General features: G+C 39.2%; 2 protein-coding genes across 13 annotated transcripts in view; both read left to right on the top strand.

Annotated features, from left to right (window-relative positions):
* Positions 1 to 4,348, top strand: part of SLC4A7 (solute carrier family 4 member 7) — a 124,435-nt gene extending 120,087 nt beyond the window's left edge. For all 5 annotated transcript variants that reach the window (XM_067753545.1, XM_067753542.1, XM_067753541.1 and 2 more), the window contains one exon: positions 210 to 4,348. In XM_067753545.1, the coding sequence (XP_067609646.1) occupies positions 210 to 291 (82 nt within the window). In that variant the 3' untranslated portion in view covers positions 292 to 4,348. The remainder of the gene's footprint in view (positions 1 to 209) is intronic.
* Positions 4,349 to 7,887: 3,539 nt separating this feature from the next.
* The window catches only part of NEK10 (NIMA related kinase 10), a 309,256-nt gene continuing 295,290 nt past the window's right edge, over positions 7,888 to 21,853 (top strand). For 4 of the 8 annotated variants that reach the window (XM_067753539.1, XM_067753531.1, XM_067753537.1 and 1 more), the window contains exons 1-2: positions 7,888 to 8,023; positions 10,853 to 10,955. The gene's annotated coding sequence lies outside the window, so the exon portion shown is untranslated. Of the gene's footprint in view, positions 8,094 to 10,852; positions 10,956 to 18,554; positions 21,574 to 21,853 lie in introns of those variants that run through there. The other 4 variants (XM_067753532.1, XM_067753533.1, XM_067753536.1 and 1 more) reach the window with 4 other exon arrangements.

The following is a 21,853-nucleotide window of genomic DNA, read 5'->3' as shown; positions in this document are numbered from 1 at the left end:
CTTTAAAAAACTAAGACTTTTTAATATTTGCCTTTCCAGTTAAGTTTACTGATATGAAAAGAAAGCAGTAAGATAGAAATAGCAAGTTGTATGTTTATGGTATTAATAGTTGTCTCAAAAGGCTCTTATGGATATTTACTGTTGGCCATGTTTGAATGTAATATTTAGCCATTTCAAAATTATTTATTCTCATTCTTTGTTTTAAATAGCCCTGAAAAACCTGTAAGTGTGAAAATAAGTTTTGAAGATGAACCAACAAAGAAATACATGGATGCTGAAACTTCATTATAGAATTGAACCAAGAGGAATTATTTATAGATATATATACATATATATGTATGTATATATAATATTTCATGTCACTATATATAACAATATTGTATGTCATGCCATTTATGCATGACTATGGGGTTTTTTGAAGTAGTGTCTGAAGTTTGTTAGGAGCACCATGGAGACTGTGTATATAATGAAATGGTCTCTTAGAAGTGAGGTACATGATTCTTACTAGTCAAATATTTATTTTTCTGTTGGAAAATTTTTTTCTGTTCTGCAATAGAAAAATGTGGGGAAATGCACTCAATCTACTTTTCTTTAAATCTGTTTGTTCATCAGTGGCAGTCCATACCAACCTTCAGTGATACGTATTTAAATTTTTTCATTGAGTTGCTAGAAATGTTCCCATATTACTTCCTTTCTGCTAATGCTTTGTGGGAAGAACAGGGCGTCTCTGCCAGTGCTGGGGCACAGATGGGGCCGTATCCTGGCTGCTGTGTGTGTGTTGCATTACATGCATGTCCATCATGTTTCACAGGTGATGGGAACTTTTTCACTATAAAGTTAGAACAGTGGAAACTTTCTAGATAAGAACTATAATTTTGACCTTTATGTTTTTGAAATTTATTTTAAACTTTAAAACCTCTGCATCTAGGTCTCCATTCTAATAAACAAGTATAATTGCAGGTGATTTTATAATTTAACTCCCATACCACTCATTAGTTTTTGAATTTTAAAAGCTATAAAATACCAATTTATGATAGTTAAATTTTGTTGCCTTTGTAGAAATTTTTTTCTGAATCCTAGTAGTCTATTAGAGCCCCAAATGCCCACTCTTCTCTGCCTTTGCTGTCCTTTACTTAAAATGTGGTTTAGTTTGTATCAGGTTCAAGTTCTTGATTATTTTTCTATTATAAGTAGTATGATTAAATAATCAGGAGTCAGAATTCTCTTAAGTGGGTTTAAGATCAGTATTACTTTATTACGAATTACCTTTCATTTTCCGTTTACGTTGTTCTTTCTGTTGTATAGGTAATATTTAATAGATTTCATTTTAAAATATTTTATTTATTTTAATTGATATGATGCTTAAATATTATATAAACATTTGAAAAGGTAACATATAGAGTAAATTGTTAATATAAATAGTTGGTGCTCACTTGCATTTATGGTTTATTATCTGAGAGCAGTTGATAGATTTTACATCTTTGATATAAAGCACTGCCATATTTGTATTTTAAAAGAAATTTAGACTATTATGTATAGCTCAGATTGATGACATTCTTCCTAGTTTGTGTTTGTATGTTTTATTTAGATTTTGCTTTTCTAAGCTGTCTTTTTAACTTCTAGCAAATCTTTTTAGTCATCTTTTATATACTTTTACCTCCATATGAAATAAATAAATGTTGTTCTTGTTAAGCCTGTAGGACTGGATGAATGGGGTTGTGAAACTGATTTGGCAAGAGGATGATTTCTAAAAACCAAATGAGTATTGAGAAGCCACTGAAATATCGAAAATAATAACATGAATGTTAGGATGAAAATTTTAATGGAATTCCGATGCTTCCTTTAATCATTTTTAATTAAAGTACAAAAGTAAGAAGAATTGATCTTATAGATCATGAGCAATGCCAAAAGCTGATATTTTAGCAATTCTAGCAATCCATTCTAAACTACTTAACTAATAAAATTTCCACATCTAAGACCATGTGATCCAATTCTAGTTAAAATAATGGATTCAACTTCTGCCTCATATGGGAGGTTGGAAATGTAGCTGATTTTCTTTAGAAAATGTAGCTGGCACCATTTGGTACTGCCTAAAGAAGAGAGATGCTGTCAGCACTTGATGAGAGAGTATTACCCACGGTGCTTGTTACTGTTTATGAGCTTCCATTGAAGTGATTCCTTTTTATTCATAGCAGCAGAATCATTTCCAAAGACCCCAGTATTTGCTGCTATGATTTTGTATCTCCCCGATGAACCTGAACAAGAGGATTTCCTTACACCATTCCCTAGTGTCTGGATGTCACAGGGTTAACAAATGTGCTTTTTTACGGGAAGTAATTTTAAAATTTGAACTGAAATCTACCTGGGATCATAGTGTTTATGTGATTTTATTTATGAATACTGGTTGTCCAGTGCCAGAAAAACCATGACGTGCAAAATGCTTTGCACTCAGTGTTTTTACTATGTTTCTAATTGTTAGTAGTTTCTACTTTCTTTTGACTACTTGACTTACAAAATGATCTGATTGACTACTTCATTGAAAAGCAAAGGTAACTCATGTTTAATAGCTTGTTTATGTGGTTATGATATTTTTCCACTATTTTTGAAAAATAACAATCATGGATAGCATTCTTTGAAAAACAGTGAAAAATGTAATTTACTACATATATTGCTTTTTAAATGTTGCCTTAAACAGGTATAGATGAGCAGTAGTAATTGCTATGTACTGATTTACCTCAAGGTGAAAAAGAATTAAACCTGTGCATATTCCATTTATAAAATAAATTCATATAAACAGCCCTGCACTTTTTCAGATGCCTTGGTTTCCAGGATGGAGCTCAGTGCTACTGAGTACCCTGGCCGCAGGGCCACCTCAGGATATTCTTTCCTCCACCTATTTTATTTATTTATAGACATCTGTTTACAAGGACTGTAATACATCCTCATGTTGACCATCTGAAATTCACTTTCACTTGAATGCTATTTCACTCTAAAATTGCCGCTTTTGAGAAGACAATGAACTAAAAACTTCCTTATGATAAAAGGATGATGCGATATATTCTCTAATGATATTAGATATACGAAGTGAGGCACACGATCTTTCTAATGGGTGTTGTATATGTGAGTATGCTTGTGTGAATGATGTTGTCAATCATAAATCTCTCAAGTTGTTTAAAAAAGCTGTGGCATATCATTGTTCATATTTGCCAAGCATATAAAATGTGTAGGACAGAATTTTTTATGTGCTAACGCATGTATTTATAAAGCAGATTTCTTTACCACTCAAAATTACTTTCGTTTTCTCCATCTAAAAAAAAGTTTCTTCCATATACCTAAAGTTTATGTATATATATAATAGCTTTATAACTTTTACCTTTTGCAAAAGCAGGTTCAAAATTCTGTAAAAAGGAAAATGGTTTCCGAAACAGAGGTATGACACCAGAGCTTGCTGTTTTTAAAGGACTGTATCATGTATATAAGTTCTGTAAATGTGCTCAACAGTGTAACATGTGAATCCTGTTTTAAAGTGCTCAGATTTCGGATGTGTAAGCCATTAATATAACATTGTAATTCAAAAACGTTTAAATTAAATAATTTAATGTTTTAAATTTATTTATGTAGATCACATCATTGTTATCATATGCAGTAGAACTATGTGAACTGTCTTGGTTTAGTCCAACAATTATTTTTTTAGAAAGTAAACTTAAAGAGTTTAAGGACATCCAAAATTTAAAATAGTGTTCATACTTCAAAATTTGGCAATTTTAATGTAAAGTTGGTTCTTTTCTAACTTTTCAAAAAGTAATTTGAGTGTCGATAATAGGAAAACATAGTTGGAAATGGAATTGTCTAAAGATCATTTTTAAAAATTTAATTAGCATATATTGACTTCTACATTTGTCTTAGAGTACTTGTTAACAGTTGTTTTTTTAATCAGAATTTTGTGCGTTGATGATTCTTGTGTTGTGGCTTTTCTTTTGTTACTTTCATATTAAGAGCTTTTTTTTTTGTAGGGGGGTTCTCTTCCAATGTTTACTACATTTAAATAAATAGAAATTGAATTTTATTGTTCATTTATACAGTATTTGATAGCTTGGTATAATAACAGTACAGTTCTAATTTTTATGACTTTTATAATTATACAATGATAATATTTTCTTTTATAATAAAATCCAAAGTAAACATTTAAAATGTAGAAGTGATATTTTTCATCTATATGAAGTACAAGTATCTACCAAGTCTATAATGTGAATAATCCTGCCTTTCAAATCTGTTTCATAATATTAGAAGAAAACTATTTTTGGAGATGTTATTGAAGTTGAAAGATCAATAAAAGTCTACTGAATCAGTTGTTGAATATTGTCTTTATTTTGATATTAGAAGAGCTGCATGTCTTTCTCATGAGAACCTGATAGGGGATGGAGAAAAATAAGTGATTTTTATTTCCTGCCTCCTAATTTTCCTAAGCAGAAGACAGAAAAGAGGAAACAGTGAGAAAAGAAGACGAAACAAAATAGTGTGTGTTTCACAATGATTTTTTGATAGTTAAGAAATACTGAAATTAAAGCCCTTTAAGATAGGCTGATCCATTATTTTCCCTATTTTAAAACACATCTGTTTAGAATAGAATTTTGCAATGGGATATGTAATAAACACACATCACATTACATGATATGTAATGAGCATGTTAATACTGAACTTTCATAGACTCAAGGCTTTTCTGTTTTTAATGGCTAATTTCATTATGAAATTTTTTTAGTAATAGCTAATGACAGGCCTTGGTTTGTTTTCCATTAGGCACGTATGTAACAATTTCCTCCTGTGTTTTCTGCACTGTAAAGTTTCTGATATCCCACAATGAATTTGTCAATTTACTATTCCCATCAACAGAACTTTGAGATTTTTGTGGGGGTTGGGGGCGGGGAGAAGAAGGGAAATAGGGAGTTTCTCACTAGTTTTTGTTTGATCTTGCTGCTTAAGGTATATCTGATCTCTCCAGTATCAGTTCAGTGACCTTTATCTCACTACCTCTATGCTTTTAATGAAAACATTCCTATTGTTTGGAAAACCTTCCTTTCTGTTTCTCTGCTATTCTTGCAAAGCTCAATTTAAGTTCTGCATTTTCTACAAATTGTGCTCTGCCTTGTGCTGTGTTCTGTAAGATCATTCTCCTGCCTCCACACAAGAGTGTGTCTGGGGCTTCCCTGGTGGCACAGTGGTTGAGAGTCCGCCTGCCGATGCATGGGACACGGGTTTGTGCCCCGGTCCTGGAAGATCCCACATGCCGCGAAGCGGCTGGGCCCGTGAGCCATGGCCGCTGAGCCTGCGCGTCTGGAGCCTATGCTCCACAACGGGAGAGGCCTGCGTACCACAAAAAAAAAAAAAAAAATGCCCTCTTTTTGTTTGTTTTTTTGTCCTAGACCAGTGATCTAGGAGTATTTTAGAAATTTGGTGAATTATTTTTTTCTTCTTGTTGATTCTGAATATTTATTTTAATACCTATTTAAGTTAATTTTATTCGTTCCTTATAGTTACACGTTACACTCTTTTACTTCCGAAGTATGTAATTTACATTATCTGTGGATTCACCTCAGGATAGTAAAAAGGGTATTCAAAAATACCAGAAGGGGATGTTAGGTCTTACAGATTTGGACCCTACCACATCAGCCATGAGCTTGATGCAGGCGTGACCCCTCTGGGGTCGTGTATATTTCTCACAGAGTACAGTGTGGGCCCTGGGTGGGTGTGGTGCTCCTCTCCTGGAGAGCCCGGTGTGTCCCATGCTTCATAATCATCTCTGCAATTTTCAGTTACATTCAGGGAAGGCCAAAACATTGGTTTAAGATTTTATTTTATTTTTATTTTATTTCATTTTTTACATCTTTATTGGAGTATAATTGCTTTACAATGGTGTGTTAGTTTCTGCTTTATAACAAAGTGAATCAGTTATACATATACATATGTTCCCATATCTCTTCCCTTGTGCGTCTCCCTCCCTCCCACACTCCCTATCCCACCCCTCCAGGCGGTCACAAAGCACCGAGCTGATCTCCCTGTGCTATGCGGCTGCTTCCCACTAGCTATATGTACCTTACGTTTGGTAGTGTATATATGTCCATGAAGAACCTAGGGGTAAGACAGGAATAAAGACACAGACCTACTAGAGAATGGACTTGAGGATATGGGGAGGGGGAAGGGTAAGCTGTGACAAAGCAAGATTTTATTTTAAAAGAGGAAAAGAAAGGTGGGAAGCACATTCAATATTCTGATGAAGAAAAGTTCAGAGGAGTAATTTTGTCTCCTGCATAATGTTTAAAATGTCTGTAGAGAATACTTTTTCTACTCAGCATCAGTCTGCCTTCCCCCTCAATTTTTTGTGTTTTGATTGGTAACATTATTTCTACTGGTTTTATGTTTTCTGAAGTATAATTAGTTCTGCTCCATTCACCTGAGTTTGACTTTCATCTCACCTTTCTGTATTTCCAAAATGGTACCTTACTGTTTTCGTTTTAAATATGTATTTTCAAGTACTCAGACCTAAGTGTTGTTATTCCATTAGGCCTACTTTTCATTATTATTCAAAGCAGAGAAACATCACGGAAGCATTCACTGTATTCATTTTAAATCAGGTTTTGGGAGATTGAATCACCACACTAATTGACATTCCTGTGGGCACTTGGAGCAACATTAAGATGGGATTGAGTAGGTCCTAGATTAAATTGTCCGGGGGACAGACAGCATGGTGGTTAAGACTGGGCTCTGGATTGAAATTCTAGGTTCTCCCCTGCCTCCATCACTTACCAGCTCTGCCCTGTTGGGCCTCCATGTTACAACTCTAAACTAGGATGAAAAATAACCAGATGGGGGCTTCCTTGGTGGCGCAGTGGATAAGACTCTGCCTGCCAATGCAGGGGACACGGGTTTAAGCCCTGGTCCAGGAAGATCCCACCTGCTGCAGAGCAACCAAGCCCGCGAGCCACAACGACTGAGCCTGTGTGCCTCAACTACTGAAACCCTCACGCCCAGAGCCCGTGCTCTGCAACAAGAGAAGCCACCACAATGAGAAGCCCGTGCACTGCAACGAAGAGTAGCCCCCGCTCGCTGCAACTAGAGAAAGCCCGGATACAGCAACGAAGACCCAACGCAGCCAAAAATAAATAAATAAAAAATAAGCAGATGATGTGAAGAGTAGGTGAAATAACGAGGAAAGAGTTTGGAACAGTCCCTGGCACAAAATAAACGCTCAATATTTTTCATTTTTTGAAGCTTCACAATGTAAAGAGTATTTTTTTAAAAAAAGCTTTAATAAAATTAAAATTTTTTCAATAAAAAGAAGCTTCAGAATTTCACAAAAGGTGAAGAGCCTTGCCCAGTGCCACAAAACGAACTAGTGACAGGTGTCCCACACAGCTCACTCGTACTTTCACGCCAGAGTCGCTGAAACTGTCTCCACGTTACACGAAAGCTATTCAGCAGGTACCGTTGATCTTTTTCAAACTAAGTATCTGCTTTGGAAGATAACTGATTTTTAGTCCATAACAATTCTTGAAATTAAACACCCCAAAATGAAGCTGCTTTCTCTCCTACCCATTTTATTTCAAACGCTGAAGGTTGGCACACCGAGTCCAGAAAAACCGACAGCGTTTAGGAAACCCTGGGTGGCAGGCAGCCCGAGGTCGGGGTGAGGAGGCTACCGCCGCCAACAGGCCCTCAAGCCCCACCCGACAGCGCGCGCTGCGGCCCGGCCCTGCGCGTCTCCGGTTGCTACGGCAACCCGAGGCCGGCGTCCCCGTCGCCACGGCGTTCGGCGGGCCGCAGCATGGCTACCTCTGATTGGCTGGGGCGCCCTGCCGGTGGAAGAAGAGGTGTCGGCATTGGCTGAGGACGCTCCGGTTTCATGGCCGGAAGGAGGATTGGATTGATGCACCAACGGTGCTGCTGGCAGCAGTGCCCCCGAGGTGGAGGGGACCAGGCGCGGGCTAGGGGAGAGGAGGACGGGCCCCCGATCCAGAGCAGCGTGACAGTAAGTAGCAGAGACGATGAGAAGGGCGATTTCGAGCTTGGCCTGAAGGAGGGGCCCTCCCTTGGGCGCGGTGAGTGGGGCCGGAGCGGGCGTTCCTCTGCCGGCGCGCGGTTTCAGGCAGGGTCTCCAGGGAGGTGTCCGCAGGTGCTTGTGGAGCAGCCCGAGGCCTCGGAGTGAGCTCCCCTCGGCAGGAGGCAGGGCAGAGAGTGCGGGCTGTCGGGCGTGCGGGAGTCACTGTGAGCCTGTCTCATAGCAGACGGGTTGGTGTTAGCGAATGGATGGTGGGAAAGTGCCATCAACCATGCGTGATGGTCCTTTCAGTTCCATAAGGACTTATTCTGGTTACAGGAAGCCTGAGTGTGTCTCTTCCAATCTGCTCCTACACTCCGGAGGCTCCTTCATAAAACCCTTTATGGGCGTCGCTTCTCTGCCTTCCCCTTATGTTATGATGCTGCTCTGACAGTCCCTCTGCTTCTCTGCTCAACGTGAGTGAGCCTGTTCAGTTCCAGGCCTTCAGGTGCCTTCAGGCACCACATGTCAGCTGATTACTTGAAAACCTCCACCTCCAGCCTAGGCTGCTCCACTAAGCACCAGACCCCAAAACCCAACCGCGAGTTAACTCCACACGTGCACAACCCTAAACACCATCTTCCCCATTCCCACAGAGTGCTTCGCCCTTGGATTCCCTGTCTTGGGCACCAAGGTACAAAAACCACATCTGGACAATATCTTTGACACTTACTGCCGCTTCTGCATTTCTACCGGTTATCAAGGCTATACCTTCTTAATAGCTGTCAAATCAATTCCCACATTACTAAATCCCTTCTCACTACATTAGAATTTCCACCAGTTTCTTGGTTAAATTCAACACCCATCCACCTTTCCTGATGGCAGTTTGGCCCTATCTAATCCATTTTTCTGTCTATTGTTAGACTGATCTTTCCAAAAAACATATAAGGGTATTTCACTTCCTGCCAAGACTCCCTGTCATCCTCATCCACACTTCTTAGTTAGGCCGTCCATCAGCAGTTCCATCTTTGTTCCCAGACCATGCCACATTCTCTCCTGTGTGTGCTGATGTCCCCTGTTGCTCACACTGCCTTCAATGGACTCCACTTTTGCACCTTCCCCAACCCTGCTCTCACTCCCCAGTCATTCTCTGAATGTTGCCTAATTGCTTTTCTGCTTCCTCCTCTAGACTCTCTGAGCGCAGAGGCCAGGTTTGTCTTCCTCACCATTTGTTGTGTCTATCATAGCACCCTGCAAGTAGCAGGGGCTCAACAAATACTGGTTAAATGAATGATTCTCTAAAACAAGAAGTTACTGTTTTTCATAGCATCCAGTAAAGCTTTCACTTATAAAAGATGAATGTTGAACTTCCAGATTTTACTTTAATTTCAAGATCCTTGGTTTGGAAACTATTTCAATTCACAGTCTGTATTTCATGCCATAATCATTTTAATGGTAGCTGTTGTTATATGGCATAAGTTTAACATGGGAAAGAGAGAGAGTACAGTGCAGTTTGCAAGAGATAGGCTTTGAGTCAGACATGCGTGGGTTTGAATCCTGGCTCCAACATTTTAGCTCTGTGGCCACTTATCTGTGGCTTCGTTATCTGTACAATGGGCTAATAATAACCCCCACCTCATAGGATTATATTAAAGACTAAATGTGTATAACCCATATCAAGTGCACAGTGCCTTATACTTAATAAATTTTCGCATGTCTAAAAACTAGAAACATTCACATGGATGTTTGTAGCAGCTTAATTCACAATTGCCAATACCTGCAAACAACCAAGATGTCCTTCAGTGGGTGAATGGATAAATTAGCTGTGGTACATCCAGACAATGGAATTGCTAAAAAGAAGTTAACTATCAAGCCATGAAAAGACATGGGGGAAAGTTAAGTGCATATTACTAAGAAAAGAAGCCAGTTTGAAAAGGCTATATACTGTATGATTCCAACTACATGACATTCGGGAAAGAGTAAAACTTTGGAGACAGTGAAAAGATCAGTGGTTGTCAGGGGTTAGCTGAGGGTGGGGGAGATATGAATAGGCAGAGCACAAGGATTTTTAGGACAGTGAAAATACTCTGTGTGACACTATAATGATGGATACATGTCATTATATGTTTGTCTAAACCTACAGAATGTACAACACCAAGAGTGAACCCTAAGGTAACCTATGGACATTGAGTGATTATGATGTGTCAATGTAGGTTCATTCTTTTATTTATTTATTTATTTATTTATGGCTGTGTTGGGTCGTCGTTTCTGTGCGAGGGCTTTCTATAGTTGTGGCGAGCAGGGGCCACTCTTCATCACGGTGCACAGGCCTCTCACTGTCACGGCCTCTCTTGTTGCGGAGCACAGGTTCCAGGCGCGTAGGCTCAGTAGTTGTGGCTCGCGGGCTTAGTTGCTCCGTAGCATGTGGGATCTTCCCAGACCAGGGCTCGAACCCGTGTCCCCTGCATTGGCAGGCAGATTCTCAACCACTGCGCCACCAAGGAAGTCCCTGTAGGTTCATTCTTGGTAATAAATGTACCATTCTGGTAAGGAGGGAGGCTCTGCAGGTGTAGGGGTAGGGGGTATATGGGAAATCTCTGTACCTTCCTCTCAAATTTGTTGTAAACTTAAAACTGCCCTAAAAAATCGTCTTAAAAAAGAAGTAAAAGAAACACTGAAAGTTGGAATTGTGAAATTTCCATGGTCAGCTCACAAAAGGTAAAAATCAATCTTTTAATTCAGTCAAGTACAATTTCTAGGACATCATCCTCCTACCCAGTCACACTATACTACTTGATCACAAACTTTGTTCTGATACAGGTAAGAGACTCATTCAGTGACAACTTATTGACCATCTGATGGATCCAGGGCGCTCTGCCAGATAAAGGCGAGGCAAAAGAAAGTGTAACCAGTAAAGTCTCAAGTAAGTGAAAGAAGGGCCTGGAATGTCACTAGGCCTGTCTCAGCCGGTCAGACTTTGAGGTCAGAGTCAGAGTGGGCTGAGTGGAGCCCTTGGAGAGGTGGAGAGGAGGTAGAAGTTTACTGGGCATCCAGAAGGGAGCATAACCAAGTCCCTGTGCCCTCAGAGCCCAGGATCCCAGGGGTGGTAGCCCAGAGTCCATAGAATTCAGACTCATGCTAGGTGCATGGGTTCAAATTCCAGCTCTGCCACTGCTGGACACAGAGCGTCTGCCAAGTTGCTTCATCTCGGCACTTCAATTTCCTTACATATACAGTGGAGTTGTTGTGAGTATTACATGAATCAGTAGAGACAAATTTCCTAGAACTATGGTAGGTACATAGGAAGTACCAGGTACATGTTAGCTGTTTCTATTATGTTTTACCTGGGGGAGAGAAATAAGTTAAGAGATAACAATAAAGAGGATGGGGGTGGGGGGATAGAAAGTGTCACCTTGGGAACAGGTTATGTGGCTTGGATTTGGAAATGAGTCTTACATTTTTGAGACTTGGTCTTCCACAGGAAAGTGAACTCTATGTGTACTCATATATCCGCCTGACATGTGTGATTAAAAAAAAACATGAAAACGAGCAATGAATAAAATAGATGGTTTTTCGTTTGGTAAAATGATTGCTCATTCATATCTAGAAGTCAAACTTCCCTTCATCTCAGCTGAAATCTGCAACTGTCATTAATAAAGGTCATGCACTCACATCCATGGGGGTGGCTCAACTCAGAGCTTATTCAGTCTTGTATTAGGAATAGTTATAGTTGACAGGGAGTCTAGCTTCACAACCCTCAAGAGAGTCAAAGTGACAAAATCACAATCAAATGGCACATATCTAGAAGAGAGACTAAAAAACCCTCCTACAAAAATTGAAATAAAAACAAGAGACAGAATGGATAAAGCACAGCAGCCATTGATCCTGGGCCAGCAGGAAAAAGTTACCCAGTATATAGTGTATTTTGCATAAATGACAGGGAACTTTTAATTAATTTGAGAAAAGTGTGTCTGAAGTAATATTTGGTTACTAAGGTGATAAACATTTACCTAGAAAATTCACTTAGGCAGATAGAGAGCTGGATAAAGGCCACCAATAAGTGAAAGTATAGCGTTCAATTAACAGGGAAGGCCCTGCCTGGCTTTAAATTCCTGCTCTGCCACCAGAGGTTTAAAGCTCTGTGACTTGGACAAATTACTTAACCTCTATGGGCCTCAGTTCTGTCATCTGTGAAATGGGGACAGTAAAGGTAGTTGCCTTATAGCTTTGTTAGGAGAATTATATTAGTTAACGTATGAAAGCAATTAGAATGGTGCTGGCACAGGGTAAGCCCCATGTAAACATTTGCTTTTATTATTGTTGTTACTATTGCCAGATATGAGATCTTAGCCAAGTTACTGAAGCTCAGCACCTCAGTTCCTTCATCTGTGAGTTGGAGATACAACACAACCATCTCCTAGGGTTGTTTTAGGATTAAACAAATACATGAAAGTGCTTATAATTGTAAACCCGAAATAACATCAGGTGTAACAAATTAAAATGAAGACTATTTGTGACATTAAAAATAAAACTTTTTTTTCATTTTATGTCTAGTATTTGTCATCAGTGAACCAAAGTCAGTGAATATAAGCAAATGACTTAAAATAAGCATGACTGAAGTAATAGTAATATTACCAATGATAGTATTTACAACAGCTGTCATAATAACAACTTAGCTAGCTACAGACAGTTTTTTGTTTTGTTGGTGCCACACCACGTGGCATGTGGGAATCTTAGTTCCCCAACCAGGGATCAAACCTGGGCCCTAACCACTGGACCACCAGGGAATTCCCCTGGACAGTTTTAAAGGAGTTTCACTTTATTTTATTTAGTTCCACCTACCATCTTATAATGGGGATATAATTATGTCTATTTTTTGGTAAATGAGGAAACTAATAATCAGAGAGGCCCGGGGACTTTTTGAGGTCACTCAGCAGGCATGTAGAAACCAGGTCTACTCCATCACTGCTGCTCCTTTCACCTGCATCCCAGCCGTGTAACAGGAAGACTTCATAGTCCCAAGCCTGTTAGCTCTCATCAGTGGAGACCACAGCATTCATATAATGTGTGTGTGTGTGTGTGTGTGTGTGCTACACTTGACATAAATGTGAATACTCATTCCTGTAGGAAATGTTATTGTCCTATCGTGTATACTTGAGGTAGCCCATATTTAACACAAATATCTTATTTACCTTGTGGCTTCCCTGTGTTTATAAAGAGATTTTTGTCAAACCAACATTCTGTAATAACTAGATGCTGCTCAGCTGGGGCAAATGTAGCATTTGCTGATAGTCTTTTTCATAATCTTTATTCTCCATCTATAAACAATGATCCTCCAGTTATAGCTGGAGCTTCCCAACCACATTTCTCTTGGGATTTGTTTATTCATTCATTCATTCATCAATCATTTATTGAATACTTCTTTTGTTATAAACTAGCAATGCTGTGCTGGATGTTGGGGATGAGCAAACTGGCTGTCATCCACATCCCTGACTAGTTTATAGTAAGCTAGAGGAGACAGATGCATAGTTATTGAATTATTGCCTGAACCTGCCCCTTTATTAAGAGCTTCAAGGCAGGGAGGTCAGTGAAAATTTCCTTAAAGAATGAATACTTGAGTTGAGATGGATGAGCCTTCCAGGGCTTTCTGCACTAATCTGGCACTTGAGTCTAGGAATAAAGGTCGCAGGAGTGCAGGAAAAGCAGGCCTGGGGCAGGGACACACGGCCCAGGTCTGAGTGGAGCTGTTGCGGGCAGAGGCTTCATCTCACAGGGCACCTCAAATCCTCCTTACATTTGTTTTTATGCCGAGAGAAATGGGAAGCCCATGAAGGCTCAATTGGTTAGATTTATACCATAAAAAGGGTGCTTTTGATGCTGTGTGGAGAACAGACTTCTTGTTGGGAGGAGAGAGAAACTGGAAGTTGGGAGTCCATTTAGGAAGTGGTTCCTGTAGTTCAGGTGGGCAATGATGAGGACGAGGGTGTTGGCAGTGAGGATGGAGAGAAGTGGGCAGACAGGGACTGTACTGAATAGAAAAATAGTGAGCTAATGAGTAAGGGCCTTAGGAAGAGGAAGTGTCATTTTTCCAAGGTTCATGCCCGAGGGCTCTTCTTGAGTTGAGATTATTTGAGGATCTTCTGTTCTATGAGCTGGCCGTAGCCTTGGAGGCCACCATCAACCCCAGCCCAGCTCATCTGCTCCCTGTCTCCCCAAACCACTCTCAAGATCTGGCCTCCCTCCCTTTGTGCATCCCCTGGAGTATTCTTCCCCTGCCCCGACCATTCTCCTAGACCTGCTTCACAGCTGTCACATGTGCCTTTTCATGGCTCTTTCTTCAGCCCACAGTGGTCTCTCTTTCCCTTAAATTCATTCAATTTATAATCTCCTTGGGAAACTAATTTTCTCTGCTTTTTGACATTTCTAGTGTTCTTATTTAATCCCTTGTATTAGGCCGAACCATAAGAAATTGTTCTTTTTTTTTAAAGGCCCAATATCAGCAGTTTCATGTTGTTTAACCTACATATTTCTCATTTCCCACACTTGCTGAGTTATGGATGGATGTTTTTGCAGCATCCAGTAGTGTCTTGTGCATAGTCAGCACACGATAAATTAAAAATGCACTTAAATGTTATTAGATGAAACAAAAGTTATTCAGTGCCACCAATTATTAGGAACATCAGTGTGTTTACCCAGTGTTCTCTTTACTCTTTGAGGGTCTAGGGGATTGGGCTGAATCCATACTCACTTATTATCATGTCTTATTTCCATGATGGCTAACTTTGGGGAGAAGGCAATTTTTTTTTACCATGTCTTATTCAGTGCAGTATCCTCAGTGCCTAGCATATATGAAGAAATCAAAAATTGTTTCTTGAAGGAATGAATAAATATTGTCACCTTTCTCTGTCTCACAGAAACAGAGAATTGAATGTAATCTTACTATGTTTGGAAGTCAATGAATAAAGAGAAATTTGGTGTGCTACTTTATTTATTTTCATTGACTGGTTAGTATAAATTCTTTCTTCATACCATCTGGACCTTTTTTCCCCTTTACAATATCACTACTTAATACATGGGTCTTAGGTTCATTCTACCCTTTGTCACGAATAGACTTGGGTAAGCAGCCACACAAGGCATGAGCACAGACTATCACAAATATTGTGCAGTGGCAGTTGAGGGGGCCCCCAGGAAATCCATTCCTATCTGCAGGCATTACCCTTTATCACAAAAGATATGAGTTAAAATGGGAATACATCTTGAAAATAGGAAAATGATAATGGTGCCTATTGTCATATATTCTAGTTAACTTTGGAACAGCACTCTCAGTCCACCTTGGGTTACTATTCACCAGAAGAAGATGAAGGCAAACTCCTAAGGGAGTGTCTAACCTGTAGTAGGTGCTCAATAAATATTCAGGGGAATGAGTGGGAGACAGTCAGAATACTCTTATCATGTTTTATTCTTTTACCCCCAAGTGCTTGTTTAACTAGAAAATAGAAGGTTGTTTAAAGAATAAAGTGTGCATAAGGAAGGTGTCAAGTCTGCTGACTCGGGAGCAAGGACATGACAGTACTTGCCTTCGGCTGATGCCACTTTTGCCAATGGCAGTTCTGTAGCAAATGCATCTTTGTTTGGCACCATACGATGGTATTAAAATACAACACCTACCTAGTTCTCATGAGTGAACCAGGATGAATGGATGTGTATTTGTAAGCACGCCAGGGTCCAGTTGCATTTAACCAATACACTTAAACACATTTTCCTTATTTCTGGTTGCTCTATGTGAATTATATCTTATTTAAAATTATATCTTATTTTAACCACTTTTTTCAAATTTTAAAGGAATTTTAAGGAAATATGTCTACATTAAAGGAATTGGAGTAATGATTTTTCATTTTGCATTTCCATCTATTTGTGGGGCTGAAAGTTCTGTAAGTTTTTAATACCTACCTGAGCACAGACAGACTGCATCTTGACATCTAACATGGAGGTTAGCTGTCATTCAGCCAAGGAAAGAAGGACTCCCTGTTGTTGGTACAAGAAGTTCTAACTTCCGTGGTAGGGTTCATGACACTTTATTTTAGTGCCTTTTCAAAAATAATAAAGCTGATGTAGCAAAGTGGTAATTAACCTTAGTCATGCCAAACTCTTACTGCTATTATGTTCTAAGTGCTGGTTTTATTTTTTTTAACCATTAGTAAAGGTAGTAAATAAAATGGAATAGTTACAAAGATGCAACCTAAGTGATTAGAAGGAAAAACATGTATCTGTGGGATATGAAGCTATTTCCCAAAATGAATCAAATGATTTTTCTGTTTTGTCTTTAGAAAAGATGAGGCCATTTAAGGATCTCTCGAATAGCTAAGGCAATTGTGGTATGAAAAGGAATTTCTGGGCAGGGAATCTGAAAACCGTATCATAAATACTCGCCATGTTATTTAGTTAGTGGGTTTATATTGCACAATTTAGATTAATTACAATCAATTAATTTTACCATGGCATGGATAATCTCTCTGTCATACGTGTTTACCCTGCAATTACTGAGTGAGGTGTGTGTCTCTGGGGACTTTCTTTTATTATTAACCCAAATTTCAGGTGACATCAGGAGAATGATTTACTTTCGAGAGTTTCTTTTTTAAAATGGGTTTAAAAATTCAACAATGAGTCAGAACTGTGATTATGCCTGTACTTGACTAGGGCTGTAAACACCAAACTATTTGACTATCTGATCTGAGATAGTATTTGGGTTCCATGACTGAGAGGTACAGAGGAAAGATACTGAATGTTTCTGTCCTTAAAGTAATATGCACTTGTATTTTATATGTAATCTTTCACTTCTATACCCATTCCATTTTAAGAAAAAATACTAAATTTCACATTTTCCATTTAGAATCAAAGGAAAATCTCCATATGAATATAAGTGAATACAAGTGTTTATGTAGCAAGTATCATAATCTCTGGCCTCATCTCATCTGTAAAATAAATGTTAGAAAATGAGTGGTTTTCTATTTTTATTTTTAGCAGTGGAACCTTGTTTTCAAATGAAACTGTACAGAGACCCCCAGAGAAATAGGACATAGTGCATTCAGCCACTCTTACCCTCCCCTGGTTGTCCTGGAATTGACAATGACTGGGTTAGTCCTTTCAGGCACTCCACGTAGGGCAGTGATTCTCAGAGGATCATCTAGGGTCACTGTGAAAACAATATTGTTATTTGAAAGGAGAACCCTCAGGTACCTAGGCCAGTGCTATTGAGGTAATCTTCAGACTAGTGTTACTGGTCCATGAGGGAGAGATACAAAATTGAGAGCAAGCATTGAGAAATGTTTATAGCAATTTGACATTGCTGTGCTATCCAAGCACATGATCAGTGATGGGCTTATTTTTCTGGATACGATATGGACTAAAAGTGTTGATCCATAATAGATTGGAAAAAAAAACTTTATGGATAATTTGAGAAGCACTGTTCATGAATATTTTCTTATTTAGGACTCCAATTTTCCTCCTAAAGATTGAATAAGTTAGATCATTCCTGAGTGTGTTCAATATTATTATAGCATTACAAATACTTATCAGTTGATTTGATTTATAAGGAAGCTTTATGAAAGATCTTTGAACTAAAGGAATAATGACATTGGTTTTTAAAAATCTTTTATTCATCCATTCATTAATTTTTTTCAATAAATATTTATTGTTTGCCTACCATGTGTCTGGTGAATACAGGAGACCCAATCCTGCTTTATGGGGTCATCAGGCAATTGCCATACTTTTTGCACAGGTTTGCAGCGTGGGGAGTACAGGCTTCCCTGGGCTCTGAGGAGGAGCACCAGACTTGGTTGGGGGCGGGGGGGTGGTGGGTGGTCAAGGGAGGTTCTAATCCCAAAATTAGTAATTGTTAAAAAGCAAATAATTCACAAACTTTGGTAAAAATACCTGAGCCACTCCTTACTGATTGTGACACAAATATTTTTTGAGTCCATACGCTGTGCTTACCCTGTGCCACTTGCTGTTCTGTGTGTGAGGATAAAGCAGACACAGTCCCTGCCCACATGGGGCTTATTATCAAGTGCATGGAGACCAGTGAATGGCTAGGAGTTCTCCTGATGTTGATGAGCCCCACAAGGAAATAAAACAGGGTAGAGTGGTGAGTGTGAGCATGTGATGGTGAATGGGTCGCAGAGTAGTTCTCAGCAAGGAGGTGACATCTGAGTTGAGGCTGAGTGACCTGAAGGAGCTGAGCTGCAGTGGGCTGAGGGTGAGGGAGATGATGGAAGAGCTCAGAGAAGTCAGGGTCAAAGCAAGAGGGAACTGCTTTCGACTCTGCTCTGTGTGCATCTGCAGCCAGGCCCTTGCAGCCCCATCACCCACGCTCATCCTTGGGGGATGTGGGCATCCACAGAGCCCCCATCCCTAAGGCCTGTTTGTGTGCCCCAGGTATTGGCTTCAAAGTTCTTTTGCTTCTAATAGCCAGCTCCTGGGTCTCTTTTTGGGAGGACTGCTCAAGCTACTGGAGGCTCTTTGCCCCCAGTCAGCAGTGCCTGTGTCACAGAACCAAACTCAGGTCTGCTTGTCCACTCACAGTAAAGCCAATCTACTGACACCCAGCTGTGGCGAAGGAAAGTGCAGTCTATCGCAGGGGCCAGCAAGGAGTCCAGGCAGCTAGTGCTCAAAAAGCCTAAACTCCCCAATGTGTTTCAGCAAAACATTTTTAAAGGCCAGGTGAGGGAGGGGAGTCCCAGGGTATATGATCCACTCATGCACAATTGTCTGGTTGGTTGATGGTGAGGTTACAGGGTATTAACATTATCAATCCTTAGATGCCAATAGGTGCTTACGATCATCAACTAGTTAATTTCTTCCTTTTGATGGTGGTTTTAGCATCTGTAAAACAAGTCAGGAAATGTGCATCAGATACTACTTCGGAGAGGAGCTACAGCAGAGGATGGGGGAGGGGTCTGCCCCAGGAAGGCCCCATAGGATCCTGCTCCCTTACACCTGAGGGGCTAGGACCTCCCTCAGGGCCCTTTACCAACCACTCCTTCCCTCAGGTTTGGACACTGGCTCTGAGGCAAACTCTACCTGCACGGCTCTTGCCCTCACTTGCCCTCTGAGGAACACTTCCTCAGAAAGTTGTTTGCTTCTAGGAAATGACTTAAGAGATGAACTGTCCTCCCTGCCACCCACCAGTTTTGAAGTATAGCCTTTGGTATAGTGTTATCATTTTTGTTAATTAAAGATGGGATTAAATTAAATATTTTATAGTATTCCCAAGTTCTTGAAGTTTTTTTGTTTTTGGAACAGCTTCCATTTTAACAGCCATCAAGTGGAAAGGATTTTGTTTTTTATCCTAAAGGCAATTGCCTATTTCTTCTGATTCTGGTGAATTTGTTTACTGTTCAATTAAGTGAAACATTTCCAGAGAGTTATCTATTTTCACTCTTCCAGCTCACAGAGTAGAAGCTAATCTTAAACTGATAAAACTATTAGAGGATTATTTCCTGTTCACACACTGGGTCAATAAAATTACAGAGATTAAACAAGGGAATAAGACAGAGTGTTTAGCAGGGTTTGATTGTGGGAGATATCATCTAGCATCAGAAGCCTGTGAGCTTTTCCACACATTTTCATGTACTAATCACTGTGACTTTCACGTCCCTGTTTCTAAAATGGTCTGGAGCTATGGTTTGAGCAGAATTTGAAGCTGACAGGCCAGTGTGTCTGTGGAATTTTCCCTCTGTTCTTCAGGGAAAAGTAAAGTTAGATTATATTTATTTTGACTGGATTTCCATTTATTTTAGAACTTTTGGGGCATTTTAATATCTATATATGAAAAGCACTTGGATCTCTTGCTTTTGAAAAATTATGTACAGATCATCCATTCTTCCTCTTTTCCTCCCTACTCCTCCCTTTGTTCCTTCCTTTTTTCTTTCTTTCTTTTAAACAGATGCTAAATCATCTCTCTATCTGAATATCTCACAAAACATAGTTTAAAGTTCCTAAGTGGGTTTTTCTTTGCTTGTAGTAGAATCCTATATCTGGGATATCCTCTTTTATCTTTAGTAGTTTTCTGTCTGAGATTGGACATAGTAAGCGTTCAATAAATATTTCTTGAAGGAATGAAGCCATGGTGCTAGGTCCTGGGCACAATCCTAAAATATCGATATTGTGCTTTTCTTGGTGTGCATCTGTGATGAGAGCCTTGCTTTTCAGCTTTTAGTTCCAGCTCAACTATTTGTCACAAGTATGACAACAATATTGGGAAAATAATTTTTAAATCCTTAGATAAACTGTGTTTGTTCATTTCACAAAATTAAATGTCACTAGATTCTGTTGCAGTAAAATACCCATTGGCACATTCCTTTTGCCTGTAAATACCTCTGAAACACTTGGATTTTGACCATCAATTTCATAATACATTGAGGCATGGAATTATAGGACAATAATGCATGATTTTTCATGCCTGAAAAACACTCTGAAGTCAAGCAGTAGCATTGAAGCGCAACTGGAAAATTTTACATCCAGTCAAGAATTAAACCAATAGTACATTTAATTTTGTATTTGCTAGGTAATTGAAAGTATGAGTATCTTCAACTTTCTTTTTGTTTCTATTCTAAAACAATTTAGTCAGAAATTGATTAAGGAAAGGGTAAACAAATAAATTGTTTCCATTAGTGAACTCATAATAACCTTTTGAGTAGGAGTGGGAAATAGTATTAAAATTTATCCTAGGAAGGGTGACCAACCATAATGACTACAAAGCCTAATTCAGAAGAGTGAGATGCCTATTGGGTTGTGTTCCCAGGCTGGCAGCCTCACTGTCTGGATTGTTAAAACACAAAATTCAACTGAGTACATTTTGAAGATCTTATTGGCTTTATTCAGTGAGTCATGAATGGGCAGCATTCAATCTAGCAGATAGAAAGGAGCTCTGAGGAACTGTACAAATGAAAGACTTTTATAGGCAGAAGAGGGCAGGAACGAGGAAGTTATTCTTCATTAGGAGTTAGTCAAAAAACGGATTGGTTATTGCAAGGTTACTTTTCTTAAAGAGGATAGAGGGTTTTATCAGGCAGCTTGCCTAACTAGTGCTGATCAGGAGATTCCTGATTGGCTAGTTTAAGTTCCCATTTCTGGGAGAGACAAAACTGTAATTAAGTTAAGTTTGGTGACCCAGAGATTAGCATAAACAACTCCATTGTCTAAAACAATGCGCCCATTGTCTTATTTTTAACAGGATGTTTGAGTGAGTCCAGGGGCTGTGCAAGACTGACCCAATTCTTGCAGAAGAGGTTATGACTAGAGTTGACTCACATGGGGATTCAGCTTAAAAACTTTAGGAATTCTGGAAACCCAAGGACATTTTGTGTGTTGCCCTTGACACTGTAATGCTTATTTGCAAGTGGGTGGAGCTTTCTCTGGGATTTTTAGGGGCATGACCACGATGAGAGAGGAACTCCCTGAAGTAGCAGCGTACTCTACTGTTAAGGAAACTTGCCGAGAAAGACAAGTAAGATGGCATAAAAGTGTCAGTTGGACTTCAGGTATTTGCTTATGCATATTTTGGAAACCCCAAATTGGGGCACTTTTCCTGACAAGCAGAACAATACTTGTTGGGGTAATGGGTCAGAATATTTGAAATCAAGAATGACTCAGAAAATATAGGCTAAAGTACTACTATAATTATAAGCTATGCCCTAAATGTATCCAAAGGCCTTTGAATGATAAATAGTAAATGTTATTCATATTAGCATTTATATTGCTATATTACAAATAAATGTTAGTTTGTGCATATTTAAATAAATGTTATAAGTGAATTTTGCC

The sequence above is a fragment of the Pseudorca crassidens genome, chromosome 10 (assembly GCF_039906515.1).
Source record: "Pseudorca crassidens isolate mPseCra1 chromosome 10, mPseCra1.hap1, whole genome shotgun sequence".
NCBI lineage: Eukaryota > Metazoa > Chordata > Mammalia > Artiodactyla > Delphinidae > Pseudorca > Pseudorca crassidens.
The sequence above is the reverse complement of the archived record's forward strand: the minus strand, read 5'-3'. Positions and strand labels throughout refer to the sequence as shown.